The sequence below is a fragment of the Haemorhous mexicanus genome, chromosome 4, assembly GCF_027477595.1.
Source record: "Haemorhous mexicanus isolate bHaeMex1 chromosome 4, bHaeMex1.pri, whole genome shotgun sequence".
Lineage (NCBI taxonomy): Eukaryota > Metazoa > Chordata > Aves > Passeriformes > Fringillidae > Haemorhous > Haemorhous mexicanus.
This window is the reverse complement of record NC_082344.1, coordinates 67641901-67662674: the sequence shown is the minus strand read 5'-3', so window position 1 is coordinate 67662674 and position 20774 is coordinate 67641901. Positions and strand designations below refer to the sequence as shown.

The following is a 20774-nucleotide window of genomic DNA, read 5'->3' as shown; positions in this document are numbered from 1 at the left end:
TTTCCCACTAACCCATCTGATACACTGAGGAAAATACTAACAAGCTTTCAGGCCCGCAGATCATAAACAAAACATGTTTGGAAGTGCAAACCAGCAGTGACACCTTTGTGTCCTGAATCTATGTGTGTGCAAGCACAGTGTGCCATTGTGACAGCATTATTAAAGTCAAATATTCTTAAACAACCTAGAAGTCTAGGTTTAGGTCTCAGCAGGAATCTTCCCACCAACCTTAGGGGCTAGGTTGATGTCACCTTTGGTAATTGTCCCTGAATCTGGCCCTGGGTTGAGGGCAGCACTGGTCAGTTTCCCAGAGAGAGCTTTGGGATTTCCCAAGACTTAAACTCAGGTGCAGATCATGGCTCTCTCCTGCCAATGAGATCTGGTAGCTCAAATTGAAATAAAGGACAGTCCAACTTGAGAATCCAAAAATGGGATTGAAAAACCAAAAAGGAGTATTTCTGCTCCTGTGGAATCTTCTCAGCCTGCTGTGGCAGGAGGTTTGTAGTCAGATGCTGGATGAGAGAAGCAGAGCAGCAGTGACAGTGTACAGATGCATGGGTATGTCACAATATTTACTAGATTACTTCAGCAAGAGTGGGCTTGTATCAATTTCAGCCAAGTCCAGTTTAATGTCCAGAAGTGCCTCATGCAGCCTCTAAACTGCATTTTTTTTTTTTTTTATGAGAGCTTGTTAACAGCTACCAGGCACAAGCTCAAATAAAGGCCAATGGTTATGAGCTGATAACTATAGGGAGGCCAAAGGTGAGGATGAATGTAAAAATACAATGGGCTGGAAGGAAAAAAGAAAATAAGGTGTCTATATAATCTGCCATGTTTCTATGAAAAAAAAAAAAAGCCCTACTTTCAGTTCAAAAGCACAACTACACTTGATTTATTCACTGTTGTTCACCTTGCTCCTACCTTTGCCTCTCAGCAGACTAAGCAGATTTTCATGAGTCTAGATTTCTTGTGTCTATGCCCACGCTCCATTCACATCTATATACATGAGCTGGAGTGGCATATGGCTCTTTAGGCAAACTGGATATCAGTTACACATAAAACCCAAATGTTATTTCCCTGGCTTTGGTGGAGTTATACACTGAATTGTTTCAGCAGCACAGTACAATTTAAGTGCTAAACAAACCACAACAACACATGCATATTTTACTCCCAGCTTATTTTTTTTCTATGTCCCAGTTGGCATTTTCTCATTAGAAATATCAAATTATTGCTCAGACATTTGCTTGTATCATTCCTTTTGCTATGAGCAAAGTTTTGAAAAGCTTCAATTCTTCTTATCTGGAGCCCCAAATTATTAGCTGAAAGTTTGAGTTCCAGTTCACATAACTTCAAGATACCCTTGCTCATGACTTTGCAATTACCTTAGTAATTTAACTGAATATCTTGAGGTTTTATGTCTCTCTGAATATCTTGTGTTTTATGTCTCTCCTTTTTTTGACATATCCTGAATCCTAAATATTCATGTGATTTTGTAGCTGGTATTTACTAAATTTTAAACCGATATTGAACCAGTTAGATCAGAAATTCTTTCACCCTAATCCCAGTCAGAACAAAGCTTAGACTTTAGATTCCTGCACCTTGCCCTCTCAGATTCTAGATACCATTATGAAACTGCCAAATATGAGGAACTGACCACAAATATTAGAAGGCTGCTTCAGAGATTTTTCGGGTTTCATGTCAAAAACATACTATTTGCTTCTTGTTTGAACTTTAAAAGCCTCAGCTTCCATTCATTTAAATCTTCTCGGGGCTTTGCAAGCTTTTTTAGAAGCTTTTTTCAGGTTGCTGTCTGTTAAAAAAGGACTTGAGAGGGCATCTGATTTCAATTTCATTTTGTTCCATATACTACACTTTGTTAACGTGATTACTGTTTCCACGTTTCAGTCTTTAATTACACTTTGTTACCTGACAGAGCTTAGTTTCAACACCATGTCCTTTCTCTTTTACATGCAGTCACAACATGTTCATAAATTACACTTCAGGTTAAAAAAAAAAACAAACAACGAAACAAAAGAAAACCTTCAGAGTAAATTGCTTAAGGAATAGGATAATAGAATCATAATATCCAGAGGAATTTCCCTTCCTATTAGTACTAAGCATATTCACTTCCAAGCTTTCATAGTCCAATCCACGGAATTATGCACGGAGCAGAGCGGAGCCAGCGCTGGTTGCAGCACGAAGGTTACTGGAAACAGAATATCCCTTCTGCCTCCCTAAAGCCCGGGATATTCGGTTACAACTTGTGGATCGTTACAAGTATTTTATTATTGTAAAAGTTTTGCAGTGAAAGAGACGCTGCCTTGCGTGTAGGTGCCTTCACTACGCACAGTTTTGCCCTATAAAGAATAGGGGCACCAGAAGTGAACGCGCACCAAGCTGCAACTCCCCTGGGGACACCGTGTTTCTGGGTCCGGGTGGGGCACGGGGCAGCTGCCCAGGCTGGCAATGCGCTCAGGAAAGCCGCAGGTCGCTGTCAGGGCCGGGGTGAGGATGATGAAGGAGCAGCCCCGGATCAGGAGCACGGCTCCCGTCCCGCCGCCGGACGGTCCCGGCCGGCCAAGGGCGCCCCCCAGCGCGCGAGGCGGGCGCTGCAGGCAGCGACCACCCGGGCGCCGCGCTCCGGGAGCGCAACCGGCGCCGCCGCTCCTCGCACCGGCCCCTGACACCCCCACCGCACCGGCCCCTGCCGCCCCCGCCGCGGCCGCCGCGCCCCCGCCGAGACGCACCGCGCCCGGCAGAAACACCTGTCCGGCCGCCGAGCGGCAGTGAGCGCCGCAGCAACGCGCCGGCCGCTCCTCCCGGGGGCCGCCGCGGGGAGTCTCCCGTCGGGCCGCCCGCGGGGCTCGGCGGCGCTCGGGGCGCGGGACGGGCGGGGCGGCGGCGCTCGGGGCGCTCTGCGCCCGCCGGGGGCTCCGCCGGGGCGGGCGCGGCGGCCGCACCTGCGGGCACTGAGCATGCGCGCGGCGCGGGGCACGCCGCGATTGGGAGCGCGGAGCCAGAGTGGGACGGAGCCGCCGGGAGCCGCTCCATGGGAGCCGCTCCATGGGAGTTGATGCCGACGCTGCTGCCGCCTCGGACCCCGCGCCCTGCGAGGATCCAGCTCCCGCCGGGGACTCCCGCCGGCCGCGCGGAGTCTTCTCCGGAGCCGCGGGCTGCCCGGAGCCGGGCATGACCGGGCGGGCGGCGGGGGCCAGCCGTGCCCCGCTGCCCCCTCGCCGGGGGCCGGGCGGAGGCGGCGCCGCCGCGCTCCCTGCCGCGCCGGGGGTGCGCCGCCCGGCCGTGCCCTGAGGAGCGGCGGCGGCGGCGGGGGGACGCGGGCGGCTCGGCGGCGGAGCGGCCGCGGGACCGGCGGCGGGGCGCGATGAGGGCGGCGGGGCGGCGGCGGCGGGGCGGCGGGGCGGGGCGGGGGCTCCGCCGGGCTTTCTAGGACGCCGGCGCCCCGCACACCCACCATGGATCTGCTGCTGTTGGTGAACACGAGCCTGGGCTCCCCCAACGAGTCCCTGGCGCTGCCCCCCGCCTCGCCGTCCTCCTCGGCCCTCCTGCAGCCGCCCTCCCCCTACTCGCCGGCGGCCGTGGCCAGCCTGGCGGCGGTGGTGGGCTTCCTCATCGTCTTCACCATCGTGGGCAACGTGCTGGTGGTGATAGCTGTGCTCACCAGCCGGGCGCTGAGAGCCCCCCAGAACCTCTTTCTGGTGTCCCTGGCCAGCGCGGACATCCTGGTGGCTACCCTGGTCATGCCTTTCTCCTTAGCCAACGAGCTTATGAATTACTGGTACTTCGGCAAGGCTTGGTGTAACATTTACCTGGCGCTGGACGTGCTGTTCTGTACCTCGTCCATCGTCCACCTGTGTGCCATCAGCCTCGACAGGTATTGGTCGGTCACACAGGCGGTGGAGTACAACCTCAAACGGACACCGCGGCGGATCAAGGCCATCATCCTCACCGTGTGGCTCATTTCAGCCATCATCTCCTTCCCGCCATTGATCTCCGTGTACCGGGACCCTGAAGGAGATGTCTTTCCCCAGTGCAAGCTCAATGACGAGACATGGTACATCCTTTCTTCTTGCATTGGCTCTTTCTTTGCCCCCTGCCTCATCATGGTGTTGGTCTATATCCGCATCTACCGCGTGGCCAAGCTAAGGACCAGGACCCTCTCTGAGAAGCGTACGATGCCAGAGGGGTCCTCCCAGACTGAGAACGGCTTGAGCCGCGCTGCCGGCGGCTGCACGTCCCTGAGGATGCAGCTGGGAGAGAACGGACATTATTCGGTGCACCACTGGCGCAAAGCCTCTGAGCTGGAGGACATTGAGCTGGAGGAGAGCAGCACCTCAGAGAGCAGGCGGAGGCGGAGCCGGGAGGAGCATCGCCGCAAAAGCAAGAGCCAGTCCTTCTCCTACTCGTACTCCTCCAAGCACTCCAGCAGCCGCCTGTCCCGTGCGAGCAATCGCTCCATGCAGTTCTTCTCGTATCGCCGCCGCCGGAAGCGTAGCAGCATCTGCCGTAAGAAAGTCGCCCAGGCCCGGGAGAAACGCTTCACTTTTGTGCTGGCTGTGGTCATGGGGGTCTTTGTAGTTTGCTGGTTCCCTTTTTTCTTCAGCTACAGCCTCTATGGTATTTGCCGGGAGGCATGTGAGGTCCCCGAGACTCTCTTCAAGTTCTTCTTCTGGATTGGGTATTGCAATAGCTCCCTCAACCCAGTCATCTACACCATCTTCAACCAGGACTTCCGCAGGTCCTTTAAACACATTCTTTTTAAGAAGAAGAAGAAGAACTTCCGGCATTGAGCTGGAGGGATGGATTTGCCTCGAGCAGGAGTAGAGTTAAAAGAGAAGGCTCAGTGCTGGAAAAGAAGGGAGGGGAGAGAACGTGGGGCTTGGGCTTAGGGAGCGGGAAGAGGGCTCGCCCCCTCCATGGAGCAGGGTGATGCTCTGGGGGACAGGGATGGTGTCAGGGGAGGCTGAGGGCACTCACCACAGTACAGAATGGTGGCATGGAGCTGGGGGAGCAGTGCTGGAGTGTAGAGGGGTGAAGGGAGAGGGAGTGACTGTGTTTGAACCCTGACAGAGGGCACGGGAAGCCCACAGAGCAGAACAGGCTGAGACACTGAGTTTGGGAGGCAGTGAGGTTTCATGGGCTCTGAAATCTTGTGGGGAAACAAAAGGAGACATCAGAAGGAAAGGGTTAAGTAGCAGTGGTGGTGGAGATTCAAGTATATATAAATAGGGCAGCTGGGGCCTATAGTGGATTTGTCCCAGTAAGAAATTGGCTTTTGCTGCTTGTGTGGGCAAGGAGACTGCAAAGTACCAGGCACTGACAGTGTTTTGAGTTATGAAAGGATTTAAATGTTTGCCAAAAAAACCCTAAAGAACAATCCAAACTCTTTTCTAAATAAACCTTTGTACTGTTAAAACCTTCTGAATCATGATTTTGCTCAAGGGATGAAGTCAAACAAAGCAAGGGGTTTTCTTTTCCTTTGGAGGGGTCTTTGCCTATAGATCTGGATGGGAAATATTTTGCCTGTCTTCCCATAGTTTTTGATTAGTCAGCGAGACAAACCCAGGAGTCTTGCATTTTTTCATGAAATATGAAAAAGAACACATATACCCCATGACCTCATTTCCTCCTGCTGGATCACCAGGCAGTAAATTCCTGCTCCATCCTTCTCAGATCAGTGACCTAAGGACCTTGCTGTCCTGGAGCAGATAGTGAAAAAAAAAAAATTATTCTGGTGAGCTTGCCTAACATTTTTTGAGATAAAATAAAAAAACCCCAAGTTTCCACTTTTATGTGCCCAGGGGAATTTTTCCTCCCCCTTTTTTCAGTCTCCATTCAAAGGCTAATCTCAGGGCTGGATGCATGCTCCTCATTCTCAGGCAGGCAGTTGAAGGCATTCTGATATGCAGTTTTTCAGAGGAAGAGCAATCTCCCTACTACTAAGGTCTATAAATCCTTCATATTTACAGTCTTAGAGCAACTAAATCCTTTGTATTTATTTTTTAATGAGAAGCATACATTGCAGATTGTCAGCGGTGTATGTGAACAAATCTCAAAAGGAGGTGCAGCTGTTCCAAACCTTTGGTGTTAATGTTGCTTGCTTTCCCTTCTTCTGTTTGCATTTCTAGTTTATGATTTTAGAGGATTTTCTTGGGAGGAGAGGCAGAAGAGGGGAGAATAGTTTGAAAAGTTATTAAAGCAAACTATATTTCCCATGGGTTTATAAAATGTCATAAACTGCAATGAAGAAAATGAGAGACAGGGACTGGTGTCTGTACATTCATCACTGAATGCATACCAAATGGAAGAGTTAGCTGAGCATTTGCATCCCTTCTTCAGCTGTGCTGCTGCAAGGTGTGTATGCTGTTCGTGGAGCAAATACTCCTCCTTTCTGTGCTTATCACTCCTTCCATAGGCAGCACGATTTGGCATCTGCCTCAAATGCACCTTTCCACAGCAAACAGTTCTTGGGGAAAAAAAAAGAAAGAGTGAAATCTAATCCCATATAACAGACTTCTTAAAACAGCTGAATAGAATCTAGAGTGAGGAATCATCAGATATCCCCTTCCTTAGTCCCTGTGTTCTGTCTGAACGGTGTCTATAGCCTCTTCTTGTGAATTCTCTGTAGCAAAAGGAAAAAGGATAGAGCAGTCACTTTGTTTCACCAGTGTTTCATAATAAGAATTTGGTTCACTTAAACCTAGCAAAGGAGACTGTCAGTGGCTGAGGTTCTGGTTGTTCCTTCAATGGACAGTTTAACTCAAATTCAAGTGGGAGTTCTGCTGAAGTAGGGATTAGATGATTGCATCAAATGCATTAGAAGTTTGCTGGATTTTGCTAAGTAAACAACTGAGATATTTTCAAAGTCTTAAATCTGTAACTTACTGGAGGCTTTCTTGAAATAAGGCTCAGAGTGTAAAAAGATTTGAGCTTTGTTTAAATACCAAATGGTTTGGTACAAATGCATACCTGAGACAGATGAAGGAGAAATAAAAACCGAGAGGAGAAAATTACAAGCCATTTCTCTTTGGCAAAATTGAGAGTTCTTTTTAAAGTTAAGTCAAGAAGAGCTGAAACTAGCTCTTATTATTCTATGTAACAATGTAGCTAAAATGTTCAGGTTTGTTTACTCTGAATAAACTATATAACCACCAGAGCAACCAAAGCAACATATGGTACCTGGCTACTACCTCTGAGCTCCGGGACAGCTTCATTAGAGGTACCCATTCCTGCCAAATGAAGGTCTGCTTTTGTCACTTAATGCTCCCTCAGAGGGGTTTCCCAGTCTGCAGACTCACAGCGGTTTGTTTCACTGTTGCACTGCTTCTGAAATGAGCTCTGTGACCTGCAAACACAGTCCTTTCCCCTCTGTTTTCCTTGTAGAATTCAAGTAGTCTATGGAAATGAAATTCTGACAGATTTTAGTGGGCATAAAATATATCTGAAATGACTGATGTGCCTTAAAAGTAAGTTCTTTGCAGTAAAAATATTCTATTGTCATTATAAAGAAATGGTCATTAAAGAAATAATGCTTCTATTTTTTTTTTTTTTTCACTTCCAAACATTTTAAAGGGATTGATGCAGATACTGAATATCTATGAGCAGCAACATGGTTAAAACCAGGGTATTTCTATGGTTTTAATTTTTCTCATCACAGTTACTCATCTGATTCAATGCCTCAAGAGGGTCTTATTTCTTCTGAGCTAAATAAAAAGTAATATTCATTAACAAAGATGTGCAGTTTACACCCCTTTTAAGTGCATTTCCCTCTAAATTAGTCAATACAGATGATTTCTATAAAAATTGCTTTTAATGTAACTACAGAATATGCTTCAAGTAAAATGGGGCTGATTTACTTTTTTTAAATACAGTGGTATCTTATTACTTGTGATAGCTGAGGACTGGAATTTGTAACATATTGCGTGGTGTTAACTTTCCATAAAAAGTTTTCAGCTCTGCTACTCACAATGTGGTTGTGCTTCAACTGTAAGCTGGCTTATAGTGTCTACCGGAGAAAAACAGTCTATGCAGCTTTTGCTTAAGAAAAGGGGAGAAGATATGTGTGAAATGTCCTGAGTTGTTTCTTTGATCAGATATGATAAACTGGTTGAAACACTCACTCTCTACTGTTGTGGAAGAATGAAATATTGCTACTAAGCCATATCGATTTTAACAAGTACTTGATCTTTAACTCTTCATTTGCTCGTTTCACCATGAAGAAAGATTTCTGTCAGTCTTAAGTGAGATGTTGATGTTTCTTTTTCAATTTTCTGAGCGGTGCTGTTGTTGGTTGGGTATTGAAATATCAAACAGTGTAACTTAGCTGGGATGGGAACTCAGTGCTGCTGTCCCTCAGCCACCTCTGTGGGAGTTTTGCGTGAGAGAGAAATGCAGAATTAGCCTCTTCAGGGCTTGAGGCAGATGGAAGGGGCCTTATAAATAGGAGATTTGACAGGATCACAGCTTTAAATCATTGTCTGAAATAAGAATCAGGCCCTTGTTGTTCTGTGCGATCTCTGTTCACAAGAGTCGTGTTGCTGCAAGAGCACTGGTGATTTCTTACAAGCAGATCTGAGATAAAAGTCTACATACAGCTTTGCACACATTGGCCTGTATCATCCTTTGTGAGTAATCCCAGAAAACTTGAGTGGAATTTACTTGTGAGTCAGGAAGATACTCACAGTGGGCAAGGACTTTAGGAGCTTCCTTAGACGTTGCCTCCTTTTCAGTAAACATGCCGGAGGAATTTAAGCAAACGCTTGTGCTTAAATGTAGAAGAGAAGGAATGCAATCCTCTCTGCTTAACTCTTGCCTACTGTTCAGACCCATAGAAGATGTGGATGATGGGTTTTATGACTGTATATTTTTAGTATAAGCTGTGTGAAGAGCATTATGTGATTGCATCTGTTTTTCAGAGGAGAAAACTGTTGGTCTGTGAGGGTTGGTATTGGCTAGAACAGCATCTGAGAATTGTAAGGATTTTGCAGGAACTGTTGGTAATGAAATCCATTTCAGAAGAAGGTTCTGACCCTAAACTATGACTGCTCTCAAGAAGCAGAGAATATCTACAAGCTGTGCAAAAGGAAGACCAGATGCTATCTGTGAGTTTGTTTTTATGGTTGCTCATTATGACCTTGTTGGTGAGCAGAAAGCCACTAGATGCTTCAGAGAAAAAGCTCTAATTTGAAAGGGGAACAGTGCATGAGGAAATGGCTACCCACAACACTGAGGGAATTCATATTTGCATGCTTTCCTTCTACTGTGGACAGATACAGTAGAGGAAGCTGACTTTTTCATTGCACAGTAGGAAATGTTAATTTGTGTTCCTCATCTGTGGGTCTCCTGGGCCATACAAAAGATGTCACAGGAGAAAGCAGAGAGAGGATTGTTCACTTCAGTGTTCAACACCAAGCTTAAATTTGTCCTTTGTCCTTGAAATTAAGCCAAAAAAACAGTTTGGCACTTGGACCCAAAGGCTATGTAGCATCAATAATGGTACACTGAATATAGTCTAGTTTTAGCAAAAAACATCAGTTCATGTTATACACCCTGCACATCTCTGTTCCAGGGCAGAAGTAGGAGAGTCTGACACTTAAGTCGTGTGAGAAAGGAATAATCAGCAGTTTGAAGAGTCACAAGTATATTGAAAAATATACCTAGATCCTATTCTGATAACAGAGCTGGCTTCAGTTTTGTGGGTCCCAATCCCTTTGAGCTCATAAGAAAGAACTGGGGAGGTAGAAAACAAGGAAATAGTAGAAATGCTGCTTTTCAAGGAAGCAAAAAGTGGCAAGTTGCTCAGAGTCATGTTCAGATCTTTATGCCAGCCCCATTCCAGTGGGGTTGGGAGCTGTTACTGGGTTTTGTGGGAAAGGCTGAGTTGTCTTCCACTCACAGTGACTATCACTCTTGATCTGAGCTAAGGAAATACCTCCAGCTGGTACATTGCCTTGGTTTGAAGTGGCAGCCCTTAGAGTGCAGCAGAAGATGTTTTAAGTAGTTTATCTCTTCTCTGGCACATGTTCTTCACTATCCCAAACATTTTTTAATTCAATTGCACAAGAGTTGATAAGGTAGGGAGAGATTGTCAATATCTTACAGAAAAAAAAAAAAAAAAGAGACACGGAAAATAGTAGGTAATAAAATCCTGTGTCTTAGTCCTGACATAACACCTTACCATAAAACCAGTCTTTTTTCCCCCACCCCCCTTTTCTTTTGGAAAACAGAAATTCATGCAAAACTGCAGAAGCTTGTTTTAAATAGACTACACCAATGATACTGTTTACACTAGAAAAAAAAGAGCTTTTCTGTCAGTAGGTAGCCTTCTGCTGTAAAGCAATTTTCTTTACTACCCTTGTCTAAAAAATCTAAAGAAAAGTAGATCAGCACTTAATTCAATTTGTCTATATGTACCTCTCTTAACAGAAATGCTTTATTAATGATCCTGAATGTAAAGGACACAAATGAAATGTAGCTGCCTGCTACATCAAAATCAATTAGTTGTGTTCCAGCATTTTTGTGAACAGCAGTCATTCATTTTGCATGATGCTCTTTCCTGATAGCTCTCTGCTGACAGAGAAAGCTGTTCACCCTGTTGACAGCAGGAATAAAATGAGGATTCATATTTGCCTCCATTAGCTCTGTTAAGTGTCCTCTAACACACTAAAAGCAGGCTGCTAGGAGTAGGTCTTTTGGTGTGATGTCTAGAAAGTGACATGGATCAGAGAATTAATAACCTGACAGGTTCCAAGATGTACAGCACCCTTAATTGAGAGGCTCACCCCAGGCTGCAGGGACATGCTTCACTTGGTTTTGTTCTCTATGCCTTTGACCCAACGTTGCAAATTATTTGCTCAGTAGTGGAACATTTTCAGCACACCATCCCTTTCAACCTCATCTGCTGGAGTAAGAAATTAATACTGAGGTCTCCCACTTCCTCACCGAGTGCTTTGGCCAGCAGACTATTTATATAGGTGATGCAGCTAAAATGCCTTTCCTTTTGGCACATAAATGTTTTATTTGATCGAGCTTTTTATCTTTCAGTAGACTAACACTCTTGTTCCACAAGGACATTCTCTAACTGGAAAGCAAACATATGTCAAATACTTGGAGGAATATTAGAAATCCTGAAAAACCCCAGCCACTCCAGGTAAATTTTAAAAGAAAACACCACAGCTGAACTATGAAAAAGGCTTAATCTTGTCTCTTGAGGGGGTACCCTCTCTGAGACCCCTTACTACTCTGGTGTGCCTCTGATCAGATTTGGTGCAGTGTGTGGAGCTGTTCTGTTGGACCCTGGCAGCTGTACTGAGAGGAGCAATTTCAAATGTCCAGCAAAGATTAGAGAACACATGCTTATTGAATCATTTCACATTATAGCAGACGCTCTCACTTTGGCTTGCTGGTCCCTTTTTGCACTCTTTAAATTAGCCCTTGCTTTCAATCTGACTGCCATGCACAGCCCGTGCTTGCAGTACCCTTACATCAAATGCCTCAGTGTCTGACCTGCAAGGGGCTGATGACACCCTCCTCCTCCTCTCAGCTGTGCTGGAAGGGTTCTCCAGAAGACTCTCCAGGAGTCTGTGCTATATATGAGTACCTGGAGGAACAGGAGTTACTGCAAGTTCTTGACTGATTCCAAGCCACACTGTTTTATCACCAATAAATGCTTGTGTGCAGAGTTTCAAAGTGTCTATAAATGTGCATTCCCTGAGGTTGGCACTGATTTGTTTACATCAGCAGCAATTTCTGTAGGTAATTAAAGGGAGAGTTCTAGTCAATCCATCAGATACTACTTTGGATATGCCACATGGTACATCAGAGAAACATGATGTGTTGTTTCAACAACACAATTAGCAATAGAAGTGATTAAAGATTCCTGGATGGCATGTTTTTTCTGTAAAAAAGAATGCAGTTCAGTGAAATCTGATTGTTCTTTAAAGAATGTGTCTGTTTTACCCAGTGTATAATGGAAACCAGGAGACCTTTAATCAGCTCCTGGGGGCCCAACTGCTGGCTGGCCTGGCTCCTGGCTCCTGGGCAGGCTGCTGGGTGAGGTGCCAGGAAGCCGAGACTTGCAGGCTCCTGGGCCCTGGCAGCTCAGGCCCCTGGCTTTATGGACACTCAGCTGAGCTCCATTATCACAGCATCTAAATGCTTCATAGCTCCTCTGATACTCAGTCTGTCAATGCCTTGATGCATTAAGGGGTGACTGCCATGCCCTTTTTTCCTGATGAGAAACTAAAAGATTGATGGCAGTTAGGTAGTTAGATCATGAAAACCTTCTGGTTTTTGTGGATCTTTCCAGTTGCAAACCCACTATTGATTGTCAGGCTCCTGCTAAGCTCCAAAGTATAAAATCCCACCTCTGCTTTAAAGTTCTGCCTCTGTGATTGCCATAGGCCCACAGAACTTGCACACAAATCCCACCAGGACACACAAACTCAATGTGTCTCTCCTTTGCTTGTGCCCACCTGGTAGGGAGCTCATGCAGTTTGGATATTGCAGAATAAGGAAAAAGGAATGTACTACCTCCAGTTTGTGGGGGAACAATGGTATTGCTGCCATTTCTTTCAGGTCTGTGGGGTTTTAGTCACCAGTGCTGGATTCACACTGCCATTTCTAGGTGCCTACTTTCACTGTGTGTTTAACAAGTACCCTCAGGGCCTAATTGACCTATGTCTTATAGCCCAAAGGAGTCGACTTTTTCTCTACTCCTGACAAAGTACAGAAACCTCAAATACTACCTAAAAAATAAAATTACCAAAGATCTCCCCCAAAACTTGTCCATTGATACAGCCAGTCTCATTTATGGGTTAAGGCTCAAACACATGCAAATTTAAAAATAAAGAAAGAATTATAAGCCCAGGGATCTTTCATGTCTCCAATTTCTTTTAGGGCAGGTCTCTCAGGATACAGTCTGGATCACTAGATTCTACTTTTCTCAGACTTTGAAGGTCATCTCCCTTGAGGCTACTGAACCTATGTCTTCAATAATGCAGAAATTTCCTGGAAACTCAAATGAATGTTTAAGAGTCAAGAAATAACACACATGATTCCAGCACTAGGTAGGGTGAACTGTTGGGAACACACATTCAGGGCTAGTCTATGTATATTTCTCAGGCAAAGTTATGACTATAGAGGGGTCTTGAGTTCCAGGTGAATGTTTTGTACAGAGGAGGCCTCCTGACAGTGTTTACCACCTTCAGAAGTGTCAGTCAATGTCTATTGAACTCATGCTTGTCGTAATAAGGAATGGGCTTGCCCCCAGATATATTTGTAAAAGGGGGGGGGGGGAAAAGGTAAAAGTAATTTTAAAAAAATGTAGTCATGCATAAAAATATGAAAGAAAAAGGAACCTGTCTGTTGCTGAAGACTTCAGCAGCAATTCGTTCTTACCTAATTCTGCCATATCCAGCTAGGGATAACTGATGGTCACATAGGTTGAGGGTGCCCTCGGGTTACCATTCTTTCAAAAAGTGTCATAAAATTTTGTGTGCTAAATAGATTTCTGCTGTGGTAACAGTTACTGTTAATTAGTGACAGAAATTGTGCTCTTTTTTCTCTTTCTTCTGAGGAGAAACAAACAGAAGGTATTTTACAGGACTACAAAAATAGCTGTTCCTTTTCTACTTTGGTAAGGCAAAAAAAAAAAAAGGTAGCAACAAACAAATAGGCATGAGGAATTTAGGAATTTAGATTAACTATTTAATTGTCTGATTCATCAAGCACAACTCAGTAATTAACTCAATGCATTTACTTATCCCTGAGGTTTTATGTGTTATGTAATAAAATATCTCAGATGCCCAGAAAGGCTGTGCTGTCTGTTCTCAGAGAATTTCAAGGCCCAAGTGCATAATGCCCTGAATAACCTGGTCTGGCCCCACAGGTGACCTTGCTTTGAGCCCAAGACTGGACTAGAGGCTTCTGAGGTCCCTTCCAACCTGAATTAGCCTGTGATTCTGAGATCTGTTTCTTCCCAGTAATAAACAAAAGAGAGCTCCTAATATCTGGGTAACATCAAAATAATATTCTGTAGAAAGTTGCATATCTACTACTCTAGGTGGGCAAATCCTTAGGCCATTTGAATATTTAGATCTCTAGAACTTTTATATCTGCTGTGTGCAAATTCTGCCTAACACACATTTGGCTGGATCCAGGGCACAAACCTTTTATTTAGAATAAATTTAGCAACTAAAGAGCTCTACAGCATGTTCCCTACCCCTGCTAATCCCACTCCCCCACAGCTCTTAGCACTGTAGAGGCACATAAACATAGAAATATTTTACAAGCATTTTCTTTAGAACTCCAAGCAAAATACTGGTTTTGGTTTGTTTGTGTGGTTTTCCCAAGTAAAACAAACTACACGTATGGCCAGTAGCTCAAATGTGTCTTTCTGACCCACTGGCTCTGAAAGGGTGAAGAATGTAGTTCATAAGGCACCAAGTCACACCATAGCTGCTGTGGGTGGCATGAAAGCAACAAGGAAATGATTATATTTCCATATCAGCTGAAGCCTTTAGTTAAAGCCTGAGCAATGGGAAATCTCTGGCATGACACACGTTGCTTCATTCCTCATTCATTTTTGCATGGAAGGTGTCTGACCTTTCTGTAGAAGTGGCATTTCTGAAGATCAGGGGCTAGCTGAAGAATTTATGAATATGTTGTCACATTTGGAATTGGAAATCCTTTTCTTCCTTTCAAAATGCCAGTAACATTTCTCCATGACTATAATACAGATGCTATTGTAGGGCATAGCAGAATTGTTGTTACAAGGTTTTTAATTTTTGTTACTGTAAGTTATAAGGTTTGTTATTTGCTTGCCACTAAATATTTCACCAGGGAATGCTCTCAAAATTTCATTATAATCCTTGATGCAGCTTGCAGCAGTATAACTAAAGGTATGTAATTTCCCTCTGTGTCCACTCAAGGAAGAAACAAGGTTCCTGGGGCGAAATCTGCAGCAAGGAGTGAGCAGCTGGTGCTGGATTGTCTGCTCTGTGCACACCACTGAGGCAGCTGGAGCCTGCCTGGGTGAGGGAGGGGTGAACCAGCAGCCTGACAAAGCCACAGACTGCATTTTCCCCTCCCTAAACTTGTTCATGGCATCCACAGAGTAGAAGTTCCATTGCTACAACTGATCAACGTGCTGTTCTGTTTAGTTATCAAGCCCATTTCTTTCTGCCCATCTCCACTGCTTTTACAAAGTTCCAGTGTATTTTAAAAGCACTTGATATCATTTGCACTCCCACCTGGCTTCAGAAAGTTCAGAAAACCTGTTGAGACTCTATTCTGTCATGATGGTGACTCCAAAATTACTTCTAAATCCCAGATGTTTTATTTAACTTTTGTAAAGGTGTAAGGTGAAAGTGTTACTTTTGGCCCCAAAACTTTTAGCATTGTTTCATAATAAGCTAAGAGCAAATGGAGAAAGCATCAAGCCTTGGACAAGGATTTGGGTCTAGTTCCATTGCTGGTCTCTAGCCCAGAGTGCTAAAAGCTCTGAGCCTTTGAACCTTTGAATCTTTAATTCACAGGATGTGCACAATAATACTTCATTCATAAATGCTTTTGAAAGTTATCAACAAAAAAGTGCTGCAGAAGTCCTAGATCACCATATAATAAAGATCCTGGATGCTTATATACTAAGGACTTGAATATAGTCACTGTTACCACACACTAAGGAGTTTATCTGTCCTCTGGCTTTGCTTTAAATGACTTGAAGTGGTGAGGGTGCAGTATGCATTATCAATGTCTACTTTTATACCTAACTTCACTGAAAGTACCTCCAAAAACTTTGTTTTCTATTTGATGCCTACAGAAGACATTTCAGAACTGACCATTTCTCAGTGGATGTGCCAGTCTCTTTTCCCAGGTAACAAGTGAAAGGACAAGAGGAAATGTCCTCAAGTTGCACCAGGGGAGGTTTAGACTGACTGACACTTTGGGAAAATTCCTCCACCTAAAGGATTACCAAACACTGGAGCAGTCTGCCGGGGAAGTGGTTGAGTCACCACCCTGGAGGAATTTAAAAGATGAATAGATGTGGCACTTAGGGACGTGGTTTAGTGGTGGACTTGGCAGTGCTGGGTTAATGGCTGCACTCAAGGGTCTTTTCCAACCTGAATGATTCTATGATTTTAGCTAAAGGCCAGAATAATTTTTAGAGGAAATATTTTGCCTTATATTTTGTTGTTTACCTTAAGCTGCTATTATTTGTAAACTTTCATTGCAGAGACCTCTCACTGTCTGTGGTGCAGTGTTGGGAAGGAGGTATTAATCTCTGCAGGAACTGGGATTCTGGGGTTCTTGCATTGAGACTTTAATGTTTCTAAAACAGGTCCTGTTTTGGGGTTTTTCATGTGCAATCCTGAGAAGCCTGATTCCTGCTCAGGATACAAATAATGACAAATTGTCTGAATGTGAAAAAAACCTCTGGAATGATAAATGTCAACATTTTGTCTACATATATCCAGAAAACTGCAGCACTAGTGAGGCCTCCAAATCAGTGTGCTCTGTTTCTGTTCTTTGAAGTTATTTTTGTAACTATTTCCCAAGCAATTGCACATCCTACGACAAGAACTACATATGTCCCAAGATTAAAATATCAGAAATAAGCCATTTTTAAACCTTTGATGGTCAAAACAAATGATGAGTGCTTTCTTTACATGCTAGCTGAATTTTCAAGTCATACACTTCAGTAATTATGCTGTGGAAAAATAAAGTACAGTTCAGGATAACAATATTGTTATTGTGGTATTGTTAAAACTGTAAATTGTCCCCTTTGATTTCAAGTATACATAAATTTGTCATGTCCTTTTAAAAGTTTGATTTTTTTTTTTTTTTTTTTTTTTTTGTTTAGGTTCTATTTTTATTCTTTTCTAAAGAGCAAACACACACACACAGCGTCAGGTAAATATTTCCATGGATAGCCTCAGGGTCCCTTGGCAGGAATGTAATTGCCTGTGCACTCTCTGTAACTGAATTGCCTTCCTTAATGATGGCATATTGGCTTTATAGGCCCCTGACTGCTTCTCTTTAATACCCATTAATTTTCATTTCAGTTTTTTTTAGTGAATGCCCCTTTCTCTTTTTCTTCCTTCACGTGTCATGCCCGTTTCACAAACTCCCTGCAGAGGTGGTGTGAGGGCAAGGAAATAAAGCAGCAAAATGACTGCAAGGTGGCATTTACAGACTCCTGTTCATTTCAAACAGACGAGTCCTGCATGGCAATCGAGTTAAGGGATTTTAGAGCTCAGGGGCACACACAGGCTCTCTCCTATCACTCACAGCTGCATCCCCCCGAAGTAAAAGAGGGGCTGCTGCCTTATTATCTTTTAGATTCAGAGACCTGCAACATTATAAAATAATTCTTTCTTTGGGTGAGTATATCTGAGGATGAATTTGAAGAATACATTAGAAAACCAGAGAGTACCAGTCCTTCAGTGTGCACCAACTACAGCTTGTCCATCAACCTCACCTTCCAAATAGGGCCTAGGAGAAACCAGCCCATAAAATATACACCATTTAATCACTGATAAAATTATCCAGGGCAGATTATTTGGGTTCTCCTCCATTTTTTTGGACAAGCTTCAGTTCTTTGCAGGAAAACAGTATGGGACATTTCAACTCCCAAGGTGTTGAGAAAATTAGTGTTTAGGTCAACTGGGCTCTTAAAACTGTAACTGTGGTTTTGCTGAAGTTATTATTAAAATAATCTGGTAGAAACAAACAGATTCACCATATATAACCCCAAAGCACCATTCTTTTATTACTGCTTCTTGCAAAATCAGGTAGAGAAATACTGAAGAATTTACAGCTCCAGTCTTCTTTTGCTGCAACACAGCCTTATGGTATTGATTAGCAAATCCTATTCAGACACTGTAGGGCAGAAAGTACCATACATTCATGAAATGGAGATGGGCTGTCAAAGAGAATTCATTTTGCATGGGCCAGCTATTGATGCCTCCTCTAGAGCTGATCCATCATTGTAGCTGAATTCTGGGGCTCAGAGAAGAGAAAGGCAAAGAGCTCTTACCTTATAAAGGTGGAGTTTATTTTTACACACCTACTGTGTTCAGCTGCCTGATGGCTGGTGCCTCCTCTGCTCTGAGGACTGTGACAGAGCTGATGGAGGGTTTTGTGGAAGGGGGCACACGGGTTTGTGTGATTGATAGGCAGCAGCAGTTTGCAGGAGCACTGAGGGGCAGCAGCTGAACTGAGTGGGCTGCCCTGCTGCATCCAACTAAAGCTCTGAGCCAGCTGCTGATGCTGCCTGACAGGACAAAGCAAGGAAATCCCTTGGGAGGGGAGACAGACTTCCAGTGAAACCCTGGGTATTGCCAGCAGCTTTGGGAGGTGGGTGGAGGTGTTACTAGAAGGACCATCTGATCAGGATGGAAAGGAGGGAAACAAGCTATCACTAAAGTCACTGAAGATGGGAGTCTTTCACTCCTGTTTTTGTAGTGATTTTTATGCTGTGTCTCCCCTGGTTATGATGTGTTTATTCTTGTAGAAATGTTCCATTTACAGATATCTATAATGCTAGAAAATGAAGAACATTTTCCTCTATGCCACCCCACAGACTATAGCCAGTTTTCAAAGATATTTTGTTGAAAACAATTAATTAACAAAATTGGAACTCTTTTTTGTCCCACTGGCTGCCTAGCAGGAGAACTGGAGCTAGTTTTCAGTGTTAATTTCCCATTTTGACAATGTTTTTTACTGTCTTAGTATTTCCTCTTTTTTTTTACCAAAAGGAAAGCAAAAAACAATATCGAGAAAAACTCTCCCAAATCACATGACTGAAATTCCTTCATCAATATTTTATTCCTTTGCACTTGCCTTCCCACTTTTACTGTTTTTTTTCATTTTGACTACAGAAGTGTGGAGAAAATAAAGATCCAAAAGATTCATACCTGAAAAAAAAAAAATTTAAAAATCCATTTTCTTCAAAAAGTTCTTAAAATCCAAACCAGACAAACAGTAGGAAGAGTGGAATGAAAACTTCTGATGACTAATAAGCCACTTGTTGTCAGAAATATTTTTTTGTGAGGTATCAGGGTTTCTAGACTAGAAACCCTCATTTTCCATTTGAGCTCAGAGGTGGTAAAGTACCTGATAGGCATTTTTCTGCACTTGGTTTTAATATTTACTGACTTTTGTAATGTTTTTGTTGGAATCTGGAATTCCCCAAGGTTAACTTGACAAACCACAGCTCCCACAGGGCAGACTAGCCGAGCACAGGGCTACAACAGAGCAGCTGCTGGCTCAGACAATGAGCACTGGTTTCTTTAGAAAGAGCTGCTCCACCAGCAGGGCAAAACCTCAGGGTTAGAATTTAGGTAACTTCAGTCTGGACTAAAAAAGTAACTTTGGACATTAAAGGTGTAAATTTGGGTTTTGAAAGTCTTGCATCTGATCCCAAGCAAAAAGCCCTATTAAAATCTCTTTGCTTGGATTATAACCAGTTTCCATTGTTTTGGAAATAATTTCAGGAAATCTTTTGTTGTCATAAAACAATAACTTTTTTATTCAGTCCCTGCCATCAATACTTCATGCTTTCATAATATGTCCAATCAATAAAACATTTACTATCATTCAATCAGGATAAAATGTTCAGGATCATCTACTGTACATTGCTTGATGAAAAATTTGTGACAGCTGTAAAGCCAACTGATCAGCAAGATGACTTTTTAATCATATGCACAGGTGAAAGTATTTTACTGAAAAGGAGACATAAAAAATAAGTAGATCATTATTACTGAAGCACAGATTGCTTTATATTTTTATCTTCTAAAATGCACCTGAGAAGATCATTATTAAGAAGAGAATGCCATTTTTCAAAAGAATTTGTGGCAGTAACATCTAGCAAAGCTTTTTTATTAACTTCAAGAGGGAATGGCTGTTACATAATACTAATCAATTGTTTCAGGGCACAAAATTCAGAGGTAGATGATGAAGAGAAAATATTCAAGGGGGCATGTATTCAGGAAGTTGGTTTAGAAACTGCTACAAAATTGGTATTAGAGATTTCCTGTGTTCTGTATAATGAATAGTAGTGAGTAGTTTTGCTCAGATAAAGTGTATATATTTAGTACATGATTCAAATTCTTTCATCTCACTCTGATAGATATGGAAGCTGTTCCTTGGTATATAGATATGAGATTTCAAGTTGTAATGATAACGTACTAGGTATGGGGGAGAAGTCCAAAAGGAAAAGGTTTTCTTCTAAGGGTGGGATGTGTAAAACAGAATCCATTCCAGAGTAGAGAAGGAGAAGTTAAACTTAATTTATAATTGTGAATGCATGTTTCAAGCTAAGCCATTGAATTTTATCTACTTCTCTGCCAGTAGCCATGACACTTTTATTTCTTTTTATTTCACCTTCTCCTCAGTAGGCTTCCCTTATTGGCACAGATGAATTCCCATATCAAAGACAATTTCCAGTTAACTTTAGGACAGCTATTATTTAATTGGCCTCTTTAACAGTCTTTGTCACTAAAAGCTTCTGAAAACTCTTGTATTTGAAAAAGGCTTTGGGGCAAATTCCCTGCTGATACAGTTCTATGGCGTACACTGGCAACAAATTGCACCTAGGAAATTCCACTCTCACTGAAGTATGTTAAAATTCTTTTTCTCTGACAGCTTGGAAAAACTTCGTGAAAATAACCAACACCAGTGCCCTGGCCCAACACCAATAACAATCTCACAAGCATCCATCTTCTCCTCTAAGCTATTGAGGAGGGCTGCTTGAC

At 43.3% G+C, this 20774-nt stretch overlaps 1 protein-coding gene across 1 annotated transcript; it reads left to right on the top strand.

Moving 5' to 3' along the window:
- The first annotated feature begins 3414 nt into the window (after positions 1-3414).
- On the top strand, positions 3415-5434 carry ADRA2C (adrenoceptor alpha 2C). Its single transcript, XM_059845252.1, has one exon. It carries the CDS (start codon positions 3474-3476, stop codon positions 4806-4808), a length of 1335 nt encoding a protein of 444 aa, XP_059701235.1. The 5' UTR covers positions 3415-3473; the 3' UTR covers positions 4809-5434.
- The last annotated feature ends 15340 nt before the right edge of the window (positions 5435-20774 follow it).